Here is a 17,192-nt window from a genome sequence, read left to right as displayed (position 1 = left end):
TCATTAGATTAAAATAACAATATTAAACTTGACAAATGATCATGTTCTAAGAGGAAACACAACAAACAAGAGGTAAATATTATGCATTTGTTACCTTACCGTGGTGGTGGTGGTGGTGGTAGTGGTAATGCTATTGCTCATGATGGAGATGTCGACGATGGAAATGTGAAGTGATACGATGGTGTCAAGATGCTGATGATGGACGGTGTAGATGTTTAATGATGGTGTGATGCGATGCAAATGCAAATGCTAATGATGATGCAAATGCTAATGATGATGATGATGCAAATGCAAATGCTAATGATGACGATGCAAATGCAAATGCTAATGCTAATGATGATGCAAATGCAATGTTGATCATGCAGATGCAGATGCAGATGCACATGGGATGATGCAAATGCTGATGATGATGCAAATGTGAATGATGATGATGAGGAGGAGGTCTACTTACCTCATTCGGCGTGCCCATGACATAAACACCATTCTTCATCCGTTCGTCATTTGCTGGTCTGAGTTAGAATCTGACGTAGACACCGAGAACATCGCCTGAAACAAAACCCAAAATCCAATACGTTAAAAGGGAGGAGGGACTCCCACGAAATCCCTACCGAGTTTGAACTGAAACCTATACCATTGGTCCACTATACAATTACAAATGTTTATTTATTTGTTTCTTGAAATAAAAAATCATTGAAGAGAGAGAAGAAAATTACAAACCAGATTAAGTCATCAGTTATCGAAGCTTAACCCTTCCATGGAGAGGTTTCACTAAAGAAGAAAGTCAAACAAAACCAATAACCCTTTAAAATATGTACTAACCCCTAAAGCAGAGTAGCATACAATGCTCAAACAAAACACTCGTATGTACCTTTCTCTTGGGGTCGTAAGCCCAAACGAGTTTGCAGATTTGTAAAACGATCTTCTGTACAGTTTTCATCATACCTGAAACAGAGGATATAACGATAATGAAATAGAGAAAAAAAACAAGAAATGTATAAGCGCATCAAATGGCTATTTACCTGAGATTAGCTCCGCTAATCAAAACACAAGGCATGGCCGACCAGAATTATCAGTTTGGCGCTTGGTTCTACCTCGGAGGCTCACTGAAGAAGAAAATATGCAAAATCATTAACCTCTAGACTGTTTATGCATTCCATTCAAGATATGAAAAATACCTAAAATTCTAGTGCAAACAATACGCTCACGGTTTATACCTTTCTTGGGTTGTAGCCTAAGGAGTCCGAGCAATGTATCGACATATCACAAGACTTATCTAGTACGCCAATGTGCTCCAACTTAAAACCATAACAACATCAATTTAACAAGTAATAATTTTATGAGGAAAAAAAATGAATGAGAAGCAAATATTATACATACTGGCTTTCAATGCATTGACATGGTAGATCCAGAGATCTCAATTTTGATGTGAGCCCTTCCAATATCTTTTCCTATTAGATGAAACCGTGAGAGACAATTGGTTATATAAGACATCAATTCAATTCACTTATGCGCAACATCTTAGGGGCATTATTACTCGCAAACTAAAACAAACGGGATACTCTTAACAAAGAAGATTCAGATTTAAGTGTTCACTTGTTGATACCTTATTGCCATTGTCTTTAAGGTCAGGAGTTCTATCAGCTCTCCAATGGTCTCTCGACTATGACCCCTGTATGGAGTTGATCGTTCGTTAGACTACAAAATTGATGAAAAACCGATCAAGTAAAAGTGGCTTGTATCGGAACTAACCTGATAACCTAACTTCCTTTCTCAGGCAGCTCCATCTTGTTCTTACGTTGAATCTCTACTTCACGTGATGAGGGGTCTAAAAAAGATAAAAATGTATAAACTATTAACAACTATAGAAATGTGTCGAACAAAGTATAAAAACCAGAGTCATGGGTTTGGAGCTTGTTCCTTCCGTGGAGGCACATTTAGGAAGAAAGAAAACGTAAAACCATTGACCTCTAAACTATTTATGTACTCATCCCGAGAGAAGTGAAAAAAAATAAATAAGAAAAGAAAAACAGCTAGTGGGAACAATGCAACACAATCTGGTGCAAACAATACGCTCAATTTAGTCATGTATGCACTTGTGTGTAACATTGTTTATACCTTTCTTTGGGTTGACAAATAAACCTTTTTGAGCAATTGTACAATCTTCTATTCCATTTTGTCAAACCTGAGAGAATCAGACAAGTCAGTAGACATAAAACAAATCACAAATGAAATGACATTACAAATCCAACAAGCCATACACAAAAGAAGCCATACACAAAAGAAGGATGGATAAATACCCCTTTTTGTGTGAGTAAATTGCCAGATATTCCATTAAGTTCATCAAAACCATGAACTTCGATAAAACCATTTGTTTAAGCTCTTGTTCCTTGATGGACCACGTACCTCATCGTCTGTTTAACATTCTATGAGAAGCATACCTCTAAAACAGAAAATTTGTATTTGCAGGGAGATGCAATTATGCTAAAACAAATGAAAAGAAATATATGAATAGATCACATTTCTTACCAGTACGCCAATGTTCGCCTGAGATTTCTCCTCAAATCATACTTGAGGACACATGTCTTCTGCAATCCTAAGAGCAAAAAGAAAAGAACAGAAAAAAAAACAGCCTTATTCCATGATATACGAGTAAGTTGTTACAATCATAAGATTAAACCAACAATATTTAGCTTGACAAGTGATAATTTTCTAAGAGGAAACACAACAAACAAGAGGTAAATATTATGCATTTGTTACCTTACCAATGAATAAAAACCCCAAAGCAGTGCAAAAGTTTTGCCTCTTGTATTCTATGGAAAAGCTCACTGAAGAAGAAATGACACATATATAGTATTTACAACAACAACAACATAACCTTAATACCAAGTAATACCAAATATATTTAGGGTCAGTCGCATGAAAATATGTATAATCCGCCAAATTAGAGTAACATGGTATGTACCTTTCTATTTGGGTTGTAAGCCCAGATGAGTTGGACAACTGTATAACAATCTTCAATTCAGTTTTCATCACCTGAGAGAATGAAAAAAATCAGAAAATTAAGTTAAAGAACATATAAAGAAACAACAAATGCCACTATGAATCAGTTTAAGCAGCATCTGAAAGATGATAAGTAACCTCTCTTCAGCCGAATTAATCTTTGGATCACTGTTTGTTCACCTTGCATGCTAAAATCACAGATGAAATAGAGGACTGATAAAAGGCATCTTCCATACATCAGACATATATTCAATAATTAATAAAAGGAAGAAACGTATGAGCGCATCAAATGGCTGTCTACCTGAGACTTCTCGCCAAACAAACTTGAAGATATGACCAACCAGAATCATCGGTTTAGAGATTGTTTCTTCAAGAAAACAATGTCTGCACTAGAGGGGAGAGAGTATACTGTTGAGATCATAAGATTGGTTTGACAATCAATTTAACAAGTAATAATTTTATGAAGAGAAACAAAAATGAATGAAAAGTGGAGATTTTACATTCAAGAATTGGTACATTAACATGGAAGATCTAGGGATCTCAATTTTGATGTGAACCCTTCCAAGATCTTTTCCTACCAGGTGTAAGACATCAATTCATTTCACGTTTGAGCAACAGCTTAGGACCATTACTACTCGCAAACTAAAACAAACGGGATACTCTTAACAAAGAAGGTTTAGATTTAAATGTTCACTTGATACCTTATTGCCATTGTCTTTGAGGTCAGCAGTTCTATCAGCTCTCCCATGAATGTTGACTATGACCCTGATTTTGATGGAACACTCAAATCATCTTATATATCCCGTACAGAGTTGATCGTTAGACTACAAAACTGGTGAAAAACTGATCAATGTAAAAGTGGCTGGCAACGGAATTAACCTGATAACCTAATTTCCTTAGTCAGACAGCTCCACCTTGTTCTTACGTTGAACCTCTACTTCATGTGATGGGCTGTCTAAAAAAGATAAAAATGTATAAACTATTAACAACTATAGAAATGTGTCAAACAAAGTATAAAAACTAGAGTCATCGGTTTGGAACTTGACTTGTTCCTTCCATGGAGGCACGTTTAGGAAGAAATAAATAAGAAAAGAGAAAAACAGCTAATGAGGACAATGCAACACAATCTAGTGCAAACAATACACTCAAATTAGACATGTATCCACTTGTGTATAACATTGTATACCTTCCTTTGGGTTGATAACTAAGCCTTTTTTAGCAACTGTACAATCTTCTATTCCATTTTGTCAAACCTGAGAGAATCAGACAAGTTAGTAGACATAAAGTGATAAAACAAATCACAAATGAAATGACATTACAAATCCAGCTAGCCATACCTAAAAGAAGAATGGATAAGTACCCCTTTTTGTGTGAGTAAATTGCTAGATATTCCATTAAGTTCATCAAAACCATGAGCTTCAACAAACCATTTGTTTAAGCTATTGGCCCTTGACTGACCACGTACCTCATCGCCTGTTTAACATTCTATGAGAAGCATACCTCCGAACAGAAAATTTGTATTTGTAGGGAGATACATATATGCTAAAACGAATAATAAAATATATGAATAGATCACATTTCTAACCAGTACGCTGACGTTCGCCTGAGATTTCTCCTCTAATCATACTTGAGGACACATGTCTTCTGCAATCCTTTCTGTAATCCTAAGAGCCAAAGAGAAAGAACAGAAAAAAAAAACAGCCTTATTCCATGATATTCGAGTAAACTCTTACAATCATAAGATTAAACCAGCAACATTTAGCTTGACAAGTGATAAATTTCTAAGAGGAAACACAACAAACAATTACCTGTTCAAAGCCGAGAATGATTTGGGAACAATGCAACACAATCTGGTGCAAACAATACGCTCAATTTAGTCATGTATTCACTTGTGTGTAACATTGTTTATACCTTTTTTTGGGTTGACAAATAAACCTTTTTGAGCAATTGTACAATCTGCTATTCCATTTTGTCAAACCTGAGAGAATCAAACAAGTCAGTAGACATAAAACAAATCACAAATGAAATGACATTACAAATCCAGCAAGCCATACACAAAAGAAGGATGGATAAGTACCCCTTTTTGTGTGAGTAAATTGCCAGATATTCCATTAAGTTCATCAAAACCATGAACTTCGATAAAACCATTTGCTTAAGCTCTTGTTCCTTGATGGACCACGTACCTCATCGCCTGTTTAACATTTGTATTTGCAGGGAGATGCAAATATGCTAAAACGAATGAAAAGAAATATATGAATAGATCACATTTCTTACCAGTATGCCAATGTTCGCCTGAGATTTCTCCTCAAATCATACTTGAGGACACATGTCTTCTGCAATCCTAAGAGCATAAGAGAAAGAACAGGAAAAAAACAGCCTTATTCCATGATATACGAGTAAGCTGTTACAATCATAAGATTAAACCAACAATATTTAGCTTGACAAGTGATAATTTTCTAAGAGGAAACACAACAAACAATATGTAAATATTATGCATTTGTTACCTTACCAATGCATAAAAACCCCAAAGCAGTGCAAAAGTTTTGCCTCATGTATTCCATAAAAAGGCTCACTGAAGAAGAAATGACACATATAAAGTGTTTACAACAACAACAACATAACCTTAATACCAAGTATATCTGGGGTCAGCCGCACAAAAATATGTATAATCCGCAAAATTAGAGTAACATTGTATGTACCTTTCTATTTGGGTTGTAAGCCCAGATGAGTTGGAAAACTGTATAACAATCTTCAATTCAGAGAGAATGAAAAAATCAGAAAATTAAGATAAAGAACATATAAAGAAACAACAAATGCCACTATGAATCAGTTTAAGCAGCACCTGAAAGATGATAAGTAACCTCTCTTCAGCCGAATTAATCTTTGGATCACTGTTTGTTCACCTTGCATGCTAAAATCACAGATGAAATAGAGGACCGGTAAAAGACATCTTCCATACATCAGACATATATTCAATAATTAATAAAAGGAAGAAACGTATGAGCGCATCAAATGGTTGTCTACCTGAGACTTCTCGCCAAACAAACTTGAAGATATGACCAACCAGAATCATCAGTTTAGAGATTGTTTCTTCAAGAAAACAATGTCTGCACCAGAGGGGAGAGAGTATACGGTTGAGATCATAAATAAGAAAAGAGAAAAGAGAAAAACGGCTAATGAGGACAATGCAACACAATCTAGTGCAAACAATACACTCAAATTAGACATGTATCCACTTGTGTATAACATTGTATACCTTCCTTTGGGTTGATAACTAAGCCTTTTTTAGCAACTGTACAATCTTCTATTCCATTTTGTCAAACCTGAGAGAATCAGACAAGTTAGTAGACATCAAGTGATAAAACAAATCACAAATGAAATGACATTACAAATCCAGCTAGCCATACCTAAAAGAAGAATGGATAAGTACCCCTTTTGTGTGAGTAAATTGCCAGATATTCCATTAAGTTCATCAAAACCATGAGCTTCAACAAACCATTTGTTTAAGCTACTGGCCCTTGACTGACCACGTACCTCATCGCCTGTTTAACATTCTATGAGAAGCATACCTCCGAACAGAAAATTTGTATTTGTAGGGAGATACATATATGCTAAAACGAATAATAAAATATATGAATAGATCACATTTCTAACCAGTATGCTGACGTTCGCTTGAGATTTCTCCTCTAATCATACTTGAGGACACATGTCTTCTGCAATCCTTTCCGCAATCGTAAGAGCCAAAGAGAAAGAACAGAAAAAAAAACAGCCTTATTCCATGATATTCGAGTAAATTCTTACAATCATAAGATTAAACCAGCAACATTTAGCTTGACAAGTGATAAATTTCTAAGAGGAAACACAACATACAAGAAGTTAATATTATGCATTTGTTGCCTTACCAATGCATAAAAACACCAAACCAGTGCAAAAATTTTATATTTTGTCTTCCATGGAGACGCTCACTGAAGAAGAAAAGCACAAATAAAATGTTTACAACAACATCACCTTAATCCCGAGTTTATTTGGAGTCGACCGCATGAAAATATGTATAACCCGCCAAAGTAGAGTAACATTGTATGTACCTTTCTATTTGGGTTGTAAGCTCAGATGAGTTGAAAAACTGTATAACAATCTTCAATTGAATTTTCATCACCTGAGAGAATGAGAGAATAAAAAATTGAAGTTAAAGAACATATAAAGAAACAACAAATGCCGCTATGAATCAGATTAATCAGCACCTGAAAGATGATAAGTAACCTCTCTTCAGCCGAATTCATCTTTGGATCACTGATTGTTCACCTTGCGTGCTAAAATCACAGATGAAATAGAGGACTGGTAAATGACATCTTCCATACATCAGACATATATTCAATAATTAATAAAAGAAAGAAATATATGAGCACATCAAATGACTGTCTACCTGAGATTTCTCGCCAAACAAACTTGAAGATATGACATACCAGAATCATCAGGTTAGAGCTTGTTTCTTCAGAAAAACAATGTCTGCACTTTGGGAGAGAGAGTATACTGTTGGGATCATAAGATTGGTGTGACAATATCAATTTAACAAGTAATAATTTTATGAAGAGAAACAAAAATGAATGAGAAGCGGAGATTTTACATTTAAGAATTGGTGCATTGACGTGGAAGATCTACGGATCTCAATTTTGATGTGAGCCCTTCCAATATCTTTTCCTATCAGGAGAAACCGTGAAAGACAATTGGTTATATAATATATCAATTCATTTCACGTATGAGCAGCATCTTAGGACCATTATTACTCGCAAACTAAAACAAACGGGGTAATTTTAACAAGAAGATTTAGATTTAAGTGTTCACTTATTGCCATTATCTGGGAGGTCAGCAGTTTTATCAGCTCTCCATCGGTCTCTAGACAATGACCCTGATTTTGTTTTGACACTCAAACCATCTTATATCTCCTGTACAAAGTTGATCATGTAAAAGTGGCTCGTAATAGAACTAACCTGATAACCTAATATCCTTAATCAGGGAGCTCCACCTTGTTCTTACGTAGAATCTCTACTTCATGTAATGGGCTGTCTACTCGGCTGTAGAAAACATTGAAGGAAAAGTCACACAAATAACATTGTCATAATATTATTACACTTCAAAAACAATGTGATTGCACAATAATAAACTGCTTTCACAAAAGTACTAAAAATAAAAACTAGCAAACTGATGGAAAGGGGAGAAAAAGGAACAACCATGACAGACCTGAGTAGACAATTATGATCTGATGAAGAAAGCCGAACCGAAGCCACTCCAACAACAAAAACAAAGTATCCACCCATTTCCTAAGTTTTATCTCCGTCACACAAGAATCAAGATATAGACCACATAATCAACTAGATGTTAGTATGCAAAATATCAAGAAAACTTCAAAGGATATAGGCATGCCATGGTGTCAACGCTCCCAAAGGCTCTTTTGACATGGTCTCTCGTCGTTTGAGACGTTGCAGCGAGAGGAAGAATGGTGGATAAATTATTATGTTGCACATGAAAATGATGTTAAATCTTGTCCTTTGATGTTATGATGATGATGCATATGCAAATATGATGCTATGATATTATGATGCATATGCAACTATGCTATGATGGATATGCAAATGATGATGCGATGATGTTATGCATACGACGATGATTTTGATATGATGTGATGCGTTGTCAATTATGTTATGCTTTGTCACACATGGTGATGATTAATGAGACGATGTGTTGTTGCACATTTTGTGATGATTTTGATATGATTTGATGTGCTGTTACGTTATGGTGAACATTTTGATATATGAGATGATGTGTTGTTACAAATATGATGATGATTTTGATATGATGTGATGTGTTGTTACGCATATGGTGGTGATTTTGATAAATGAGAAGATGTGTTGTAACGGGTTTTGTTATGATTTTGATATGATTTGATGTGTTGTTACGCATATGGTGATGATTTTGATTTGTGAGGTGATATGTCGTCACGCATTTTGTGATGATTTGATGTGTAGTTGCGTATATGGAGATGATTTTGATATATGAGATTATGTGTTCTCATGCGTTTTGTGATGATTTTGATATGATTTGATGTGTTGTTACATATGGTGATGATTTCGATATATGAGATGATGTGTTGTTATTTATATGGTGATAATTCTGATATAGTGTGATGTGATTATGCAAATGCTAATGATGATGATGCAGCAAATGTCAATGTTAATGATGCAAATGCTAATGATGATGATAATGCAAAAGCCACGTTGATGATGCAGATGTCAATGAAGATATGATGATAATGCAAATGCAATGTTAATAATGCAGATGTTAACGATGACGATGATGATGATGATGCAAATGATAATTATGAGGTTCTACTTACCTCCTTCGGCGTGTCCATGAATAAAACGCCATTCTTGACATGTTTGCCGTTTGGGGGTCTGAGTTAGAATCTGATGTAGACACCAAGAACATTGCTGAAACAAAACCCAAAATCGAATACATTAAAAGGACTCCCATGAAACCCCTATTCAGTTTGACATCCGAAATTCGAGAATTGAAATCTATACCATTGGCCCGCTATCCGAATATACAATTACAATTATTTAATTATTCATTTCTTACGACAAGAGAAGATGAGCAAATTTTCTTGGAACAATTATGTGATTGCAATGGGAGGACCGGTAATTGACAACTTCCATATATCAGACATATATTAAATATTTAATAAAAGAAAGAAACGCATGAGCGCATCAAATGGCTATTTACCTGAGATTTATCGCAAAACAAACTTGAAGATATGACCAACAAGAATCGTCAGTTTAGAGCCTGTTTCTTCAGAAAAACAGAGTATACTGTTTACATCATAAGATTGGTCGCACTATCAATTCAACGAGTAATAATTTTATAAAGAGAAACAAAAGTGAATGAGAAGCAAAGATTTTACATCCTAGCGTTCGTTGCATCAACATGGTAGATCTGGAGACCTCGATTTCGATGTGAGCGATCCCACTATCTTTTCCTATCAGGTGTAAGACAACTGGTTACATAAGACATCATTTCATTCGACGAATGAGTAGCATCTTAGGACTATACACGCAAAATAATCGGACGGGATACTCCGAACCAAGAAGATTTAGATTTCAGTGTTCACTTGATACCTTTTGGCAGTTCTATCAGCTCTGGTGCCTCGACACCCGGAACACTCGCACGATCTCAATGGAACAACAGCCGCTGCAACAGAAGTAAAAAATAGAAGTCGGGGAACGAAGGAGATTTGAAATTTGAAATTCAAAATTCAAAATTCAAAATCGAATGCGTGTAAGAACAAGAAGAAATCCCTAAGATCTTGATATCTAAAATTTATCGGTGGTTTGAAGTTCTAAGAACGAAACAACACTTACCGGCGACAGAAGATTCCGCCCCCCGCTGAATGCAAGAAAGGGGTAAGAACCGGAAAGAAATGACGAGAGAGAAAGAGATGAAGAGAGATGAAACTGGTAAATTTTATGCATCTGTCTAAATTTTTTTTAAAAACCCATACATTTATTTATTTCGAAGGATTTTTATAAATGGGCCAAGTAATTGGGCCTATTTTATCTAAAAGCCTAGCCCAAACGTAAATCTAAATTACCACCCTTCAACCCAAACGTTGGCTCAATAAATAACGCTCCATGTCTGAATTATTTTTTTTTTAGAAATAACAAAATACACATTGAATTTATTTGCCACAACCTGTTGGGCTTGGCCCATGAATTGTTGGAGAAAGAGGAGACTCCGTTCAAAACGGAGGCTTTCGGTTTAGATAAAACCGAGAGACCAAAACGTGGCGTTTTGGGTTTCTGATTCAGAAGGAAGGCACGTGGCTCGAGGATTCGAGCGAGAGGAAGAGCAGAAAGGCGAACGGAGAGTTGTTATTGAGGCAAAACATTGATCACAGATCCGATTTTCAGACATGCTCCTGTTTTTTTGTCCCATAGAATCAATCATCTACACACATCACAAGTTCTCTCACTTTGTGTCCGGGAACACGGGTTTCGTTCCGTTCCTCTAGAGCCGAGAGACGATCGGAACTCGCAAACTCAGGTTCTTCTTTATTATGTCCTGATGAAGGATTCAACTGTCTCGAGGCCCGAGATGGATACCCTTTTGGTGTTACAGTAAAAGAATCAGATTTGCTACAAACTTTGCCTTCTGGCTTCTTCGACATTTACAGGTAAGGGGAAATTTCTCAAGACATGAACAAACCAGATGTGTTAAATATTGTTGTCTTTGAACCATTGAGAACTTCGTAGTTAGCCCAGAGGCTCCTGCTTCATACGGATGTGTATTATATATTAATGATGTCAAGGGAACCATATGATAAAATACGATCCTCTCTTGGGATGTACATTTTCCACGGAATGAGAACAGCCGTCGAATAGAAGCCATGAAAAATCTTGTACATAATATCTATATATATACACATATACATGTGTGTATAGGATTTTTTTTATATGTATAGATACGTTGATAATGCAATTGTTGTTCCCAAGTATAGATTGTGCAGATTTAGATTGCTAAATCTATACTTTGGGAACAACAATTGCAGTGTAAACATATACATAAATATAAAAAAAATCCTATACACACGCATGTATATATATAATATATATTATATAATAATTGTGGTATAAACATATTTATGAATGCGGAAAAACTCATATACACAAAATTTATCCGTATGCTTTCCACGTTCACACCCATTAGTTTTTTTTTTTTTTGTTCTCTTTCTGTTGAGTTGTCGGTGACAAAAAAACCCTCTCACCTTACCACTGTAATAAAAAAAATACAAAGGTGGTGACTTTCACACTTTTAATTGATCAATGAATTGAAACAGAACAGACAAAATCAAAATCCAAAAACCGAATATTTTTTTTCAAAAAAAATTAATTATTATTATTATTATTATTATTTTTTTACAAAAAGTTCGAACCCAAAGCCCAGCCTTGGGGATTGGTTATATAGACCCAAAAACATTCAAAACCGCCCCAAATCCGAACCTAAAATCCTCAAACCGATTAAGGATTTGGACCGATCTGACCCGATTGACACCACTTTAAGACAAAATTCTAACACACCCCAAAGGGAGAAAGTGTAACAAAATCAATAAAATTATACAAACAACGTTCTTAAGACTTTTTTTTTTCCCACGAAAACAACAGAGCCACAAACCCAACCAACCAAAAAAAAAAAAAAAAAAAGAAGAGGAAACCTGTATAGATCACGAGACCTATGAATTTGGTATCATCACAAAAACCTAACGACAATAACGATTATGATTGTTACTCTACAACTTGGCCCTGACTCGAAATAAGGCCGTTTTCAGGCGGCGGCGGAGCAGCAGTAGAAGCGGAAGTGTCGGATTTTTTCTGTTGTTTCTGGATGACTTGACGGGGCATGACCTCGAGGAGGAAGCTGCCGCCGTTCCAGACGGCGGCGGAGACTTTAAGGATCTGGAAGACGACGTGGAGACGGTAGGAGAGGAAGATGGGAACGGTCAGGGCCATGGTGGCCACGGTGAAGACGGCTTGGAACAGGATGTACATGAGCATCCTGTTCTGGTCCCCTAACATTCCGCTCAGCCTCCACCACATGTTGTTCGCCTTCTGCGCCTTCTTCGACAGCTCCCTGTCCAATTACATTACATTATTACACTCTTAATGTCTTTGTCTTAAAAAGAGTTGCTGACTCGAACCCATACTGAGAGAAAACCTTGTTTCGATTGCATATTTAAGTTATTAACATAACCCGTACCATGACCTAAACCAGATATAAAAATAACTGAAAAGATCGAACAGGAAATGAACATTCCCCACTTTTTAACTAAAGAGACCCAGACCCCAAATAAAAACCAAATGGTTATAGATTGTAAGGATAGACATCTCGGGTACAGTTTATCAAACTAGAATCAAATGTCAACAGGTTCGGTTCGGTTTTAGTACCGGTTCTGTTCGGAACGATCTTGTTATATGGGTATCAAATAAGAAACGAAAACTGATTTTCACACATAAATTCGCACGTAAAAGGTGGATATTTCGGTTTTCGGTACTTGTCAGGCTCGGTTAGAAAAACGGTTTATTCAAAAAGAAAACATAATAAAATCTAAACTCTGTACAAACTAAAAACTCATCATAATTTCCAATAGATTGATGTGGAATGTTTTTTAAAAACATGGTTAGATGCAAGAAGAAGAAGAAAAAGAGAGGGTACCTGTAAGATGTCATGACTTCGGGATCTCTGAGGAGACGCTGCCGACGAAGAACGTTGACGATGAGGAAGTAGAGAACTTGCCAGAGAGTGTAAACGACCAAGGGGACAAGGAACAGCCACATGAAGAGGTAAGACTTGTCTTCCACGTACGGCCAGGACACCCTTCTGGCTGTGCCTTCTGGGTGCATTGCCGCAAATGTTGTCGGGTTCCACCACCGGATCGTGAAAAACACGAGCCCTTCCCCCAAAAAAATAAAAAATCAAACAAACAAAATGGAATCAGAGTCATTACAAGACTAGGAAAAGACAAAGAGACAGAACAAAGAACATTCAGTTATTCATGTTAGTCCATGAACAAGGTTGTTTTGGTTGGTTTTTAAACAATGGCATCGCAACTCGGGTCCGGCTAAAGATTTTTCACTAGTAAAGATTTCGAAAGCCGAAATTTCATTCCATCATATACATGCTGCTCGTAATTCGTCATGAGGCGTCCTCTTCCTACTAAATTCCGAAACGAAATGACCTAAACAACGGCAAAATAAAAATAAATCTTTGGTACTCCTTCACGATATATCGACGACACGGAAATTTTACTACAGCTTACCTGGTAAAAGATGTATTAGAACACTAACAATTTTATCAAGAGAACTGAAAACCAGGCTGCAACGCCAAACGATAATCGCCCACGCTAAAGGCCCCTGCGAGATTTTTTAAAGAATTGGTCAACAAGACACTATTGATAAATGAACACATGAAAACATATATATATATATATATATGTGTGTGTGTGTGTGATTCAAAATCATACATACCTCAGCAAAAGAAAAACAGACCATGAAAAGCTTCTCGTTTTTGGGATAAAGAAGAAGATCGACCAAGAATATCGTATTGGCATAGTAGCAAAAGTCCTGCCCGTGACATCGCACACGAAAAAGTCAGTAATGACCACAGAGGAACCACGTAAAATCCGAGAATCTCGATCCTAAGGAAGTAATTTCATCTACCAACATTTCAAGAATATGAATTCGGCATCGAAATTTCATTCAGCACGAGCCGAAGAAGCATCTTTGTGTACAATAAACTATATATGAAATTAGACCAAAATGTCAGCAAATGCATCAGCATTTTATCCAATTGCATCTATTACAACCGATACGCCGAGATCGGTACCTTGAAAATTATACATATTTGAGTCTACACATGAACGGGAATTCGCATAGACAAGCATAATTCCAATTTAGAGGTTTACAAAGGCTTACCAAGAGATAGTAGTGCCATTTCTTGTACCGGTAATATATCCACCGGAGAGGAACAAAGACCACATAGAACAGACAGTAGACGAGAGGAATGTCTTGGGGCCCTGCGAAAACACGCAGAACATAACATCACAAAGGCTTCATCAGACAAAGATGGTCAGAACTTTGGTTCGAAACTCTTCCAATCGATCACGGCTTTGTTCACTCACTCGCTCCGAGAAGGAAACAAAAGCCTCCGAATCCGAGCACCCCGAGAAGATGCGTCACCTGAACGGCCGAGAAAATCATTCCACATCAATTCCACATGCCGGAAACAGTAACCAGCAGTTCATTGTTTCACTAATGAATCATGATTCAAGCATGGTGTTCCACCAGCCTACATGTCTACTAAGATGTCCAAACACCATGGCTTTACGCATCAATGTCACAATCACTACGTAAAGTACGCAATAAATCGCTCAATCGCTTTTGTACGATCCAGCATTACATACATATCTATGTACACATATCGACGTGGAACATCAATGGTCTCTATTGACGTCCGAAGGACAGGGGAAGAGGAAGACCCAGGGGAGGAAAAATAACACCGGTTCGAGATTGATCGAGTTCATGTCGGAATTTAAGTACATGCCTTGTTGATGAATCTCTCGTGTTCTTCGGCTTGTTTAGCAATCTTAACCGCCTGTTTCGACAGGATCTCCTTCGTCTGAACCGCCTGTTTCGACAGCAACTCCCTCGTCTGAGCAACTTTCTGTGAACAAAACTCGAAAGAACACAAACATGGAGGAAAATTTCAAATTCCGACCAAAAAAGGAACGCATGAGTAAATCCGAATCTGAAACAGGAATCAAAACGCTGAGATCGAAATCGAATCTCATGATTGCGACAATAACGACGTACCTTAGATCGATCTTTCAATCGTTGGCTGACCGAATCAAAGGAATCTCCTCCTCCATTTAAGTTCGGATCTTCCGCAAGGTCTTCGTTATTCGCCATTATCACACATAGAGAGAGAGAGAGACAGAGAGAATTAGTGATGGATACAAAGAACACGAAGAAGCTTGTCGGGAGAGAAACAGAAGAGGCTTGTTTTTTTTTTCCCTCAGGATTATAATTAGAATATTGACAACAATAATACATTTAAGACAAAAAAGTAATTAATTTATTAATCGATCCGCTGATTATGTGATTAATCATATTATTAATTTATTTTTATAAGCAAACCTCTTTTTTAATTTAAAACATTTGCGTTGTTCGACTCGAGGAGCAGTCTGACGTGGCGCAGAAACAGTTACACAAGGAAAGATAAGGCGCCACCTGTCACTTTGGAAACTTCCAGGCTCTTTTTACACGCTTCGACTTCGTATCCTGTCGTACACGTAATCTCTAACGAAATAAATTCTTTAGTTAATTTAATTAATTTTGTAGATTTTTTTTTGCTAATTATATATTTTACGTATTTTTTTAATTTTATGATATTTTTTAAAACTTAAAACCATTAATTTTTAAGATTTATTTTTACAGACTATCTAATTTTCTTACGGAAAATTTAAATTTTATTAAACATCTATTTAATAATTCTTTATACATGTACTATTCAAAGCATATATATTTTTATTATTATTTTCACTAATATTCTAAGTGATATGGGTAGATCAAAATGATAAAACTTAGTATATGAATCAAAACCAAACTTATATATATATATATATATATATATATATATATATGTTATTTAATTTGTTAAATCAATATTATCAATATTTCCAAGTAATATAAAAAAAGTCAAAGACTTTTACAAAAAAATGCTGAAAAAAATAAAGAACATCTACTATTTGATGGAAATTTTTTATAATTCAGCTTATCTCATATTTTATTTAAAAGAATAAAATTGCATATAACTTTAAAAAAGGCTAGATTTATTAACTATTACCACATGTTTCTTAGTTAATTGAATAAATCTGAACTAATACATCTTATTTAGTTTGGAATTGAGTTCAAAGGTCTAACTTGTAAAATAAAATAAAAATATTGGGGTAGTTATTATTATTATTATTATTATTGTATATACAATGTCTAAGAAGTCATTACGACAAAAAAAAACATTTAAAATGTTAATATTTAATCAAATGTAAGAAATATCTAATTATTTTAAGAATAAAAAAATATATATCTGATATTCGAAAACAAGAAATCTTCCATTTTTGGTTCTTTTGGGAAATTGTGAGCGATTTCGAAGTGTGAGCCATTTTGGCAAGAGCATCGTATCTCATGAGAGGCGTTTGCGCCTTTCAAGGACCGACCATTGAAAATCTTCATTGTGCATAGAAATGCAGAATATTCGAATTTGCAAATTGATGTGCAAATGTCAGCCTGATATATATATATATATATATATATATATATATAAGTATTTTTTACTGTAAAATTGAAGAAAAATATTGGAGGTAAAAGTAAAAGAAGGAAGGGACAAAAGAAATTACCGGAATTACCTCTTAAAAAAACAGAAGATAATAGGATAATTAATTAATTATAATTAAACAAAAAATAACAAAAATGGTAAAAATTTTAAATTGATGATGCTGTTGACTATAGGAAAAAATCTTTTAATCAAAATATCATATTTCATATATTCATCATTTATAAGTTTTTTCCAAATAAATTATAGAATGTTTG

The 17,192-nt window shown here is 35.5% G+C and overlaps 1 protein-coding gene and 1 long non-coding RNA gene across 28 annotated transcripts; both read right to left on the bottom strand.

The window, feature by feature from the left end:
• Nucleotides 1–106: 106 nt before the first annotated feature.
• LOC104808901 lies at nt 107–10,511 on the bottom strand. Of its 27 annotated transcripts, none has more exons than XR_771023.2 (43): nt 10,413–10,511; nt 10,170–10,242; nt 9,956–10,030; nt 9,778–9,863; nt 9,392–9,485; nt 8,239–8,318; nt 7,989–8,072; nt 7,625–7,698; nt 7,424–7,530; nt 7,242–7,310; nt 7,086–7,156; nt 6,903–6,965; nt 6,655–6,721; nt 6,408–6,542; nt 6,257–6,323; nt 6,025–6,107; nt 5,843–5,911; nt 5,700–5,749; nt 5,510–5,572; nt 5,275–5,341; nt 5,078–5,191; nt 4,809–4,978; nt 4,586–4,664; nt 4,338–4,473; nt 4,187–4,253; nt 3,880–3,955; nt 3,702–3,765; nt 3,501–3,574; nt 3,302–3,389; nt 3,139–3,188; nt 2,963–3,033; nt 2,763–2,825; nt 2,527–2,593; nt 2,298–2,411; nt 2,116–2,182; nt 1,750–1,825; nt 1,604–1,669; nt 1,378–1,448; nt 1,215–1,295; nt 1,020–1,103; nt 869–942; nt 718–768; nt 107–546 (listed from the first exon to the last, which is right to left on the bottom strand). It is a non-coding gene; the product is annotated as an uncharacterized LOC104808901 (long non-coding RNA). The 27 variants fall into 27 exon arrangements; XR_771025.2 differs by having other exon boundaries at nt 3,302–3,384; XR_771017.2 differs by lacking the exon at nt 3,501–3,574 and having other exon boundaries at nt 3,302–3,384; nt 4,809–4,850; nt 4,936–4,978.
• Nucleotides 10,512–12,117: 1,606 nt separating this feature from the next.
• LOC104808900 (uncharacterized membrane protein C776.05) lies at nt 12,118–15,636 on the bottom strand. Its single transcript, XM_010534743.2, has 8 exons — nt 15,417–15,636; nt 15,148–15,267; nt 14,726–14,783; nt 14,520–14,620; nt 14,073–14,168; nt 13,865–13,958; nt 13,261–13,498; nt 12,118–12,678 (listed from the first exon to the last, which is right to left on the bottom strand). Exons 1-8 carry the CDS (start codon nt 15,510–15,512, stop codon nt 12,333–12,335), a joined length of 1,149 nt encoding a protein of 382 aa, XP_010533045.1. The 5' UTR covers nt 15,513–15,636; the 3' UTR covers nt 12,118–12,332.
• Between the last annotated feature and the right edge of the window lie 1,556 nt (nt 15,637–17,192).

The sequence above is a fragment of the Tarenaya hassleriana genome, unplaced genomic scaffold (genome assembly GCF_000463585.1).
Source record: "Tarenaya hassleriana unplaced genomic scaffold, ASM46358v1 Cleome15, whole genome shotgun sequence".
Lineage (NCBI taxonomy): Eukaryota > Viridiplantae > Streptophyta > Magnoliopsida > Brassicales > Cleomaceae > Tarenaya > Tarenaya hassleriana.
Note: the sequence above shows the minus strand (reverse complement) of the source record. Positions and strands in the feature narration are given on the sequence as shown.

Coding starts and splice junctions, on each gene's coding strand:
- LOC104808900 (XM_010534743.2), bottom strand. CDS start 15,512: ATGGCGAATAACGAAGACCTTGCGGAAGATCCGAACTTAAATGGAGGA. Junction 15,268..15,416: donor GATTGAAAGATCGATCTAAG/GTACGTCGTTAT, acceptor TTTTGTTCACAG/AAAGTTGCTCAGACGAGGGA. Junction 14,169..14,519: donor AATGGCACTACTATCTCTTG/GTAAGCCTTTGT, acceptor TGTCACGGGCAG/GACTTTTGCTACTATGCCAA.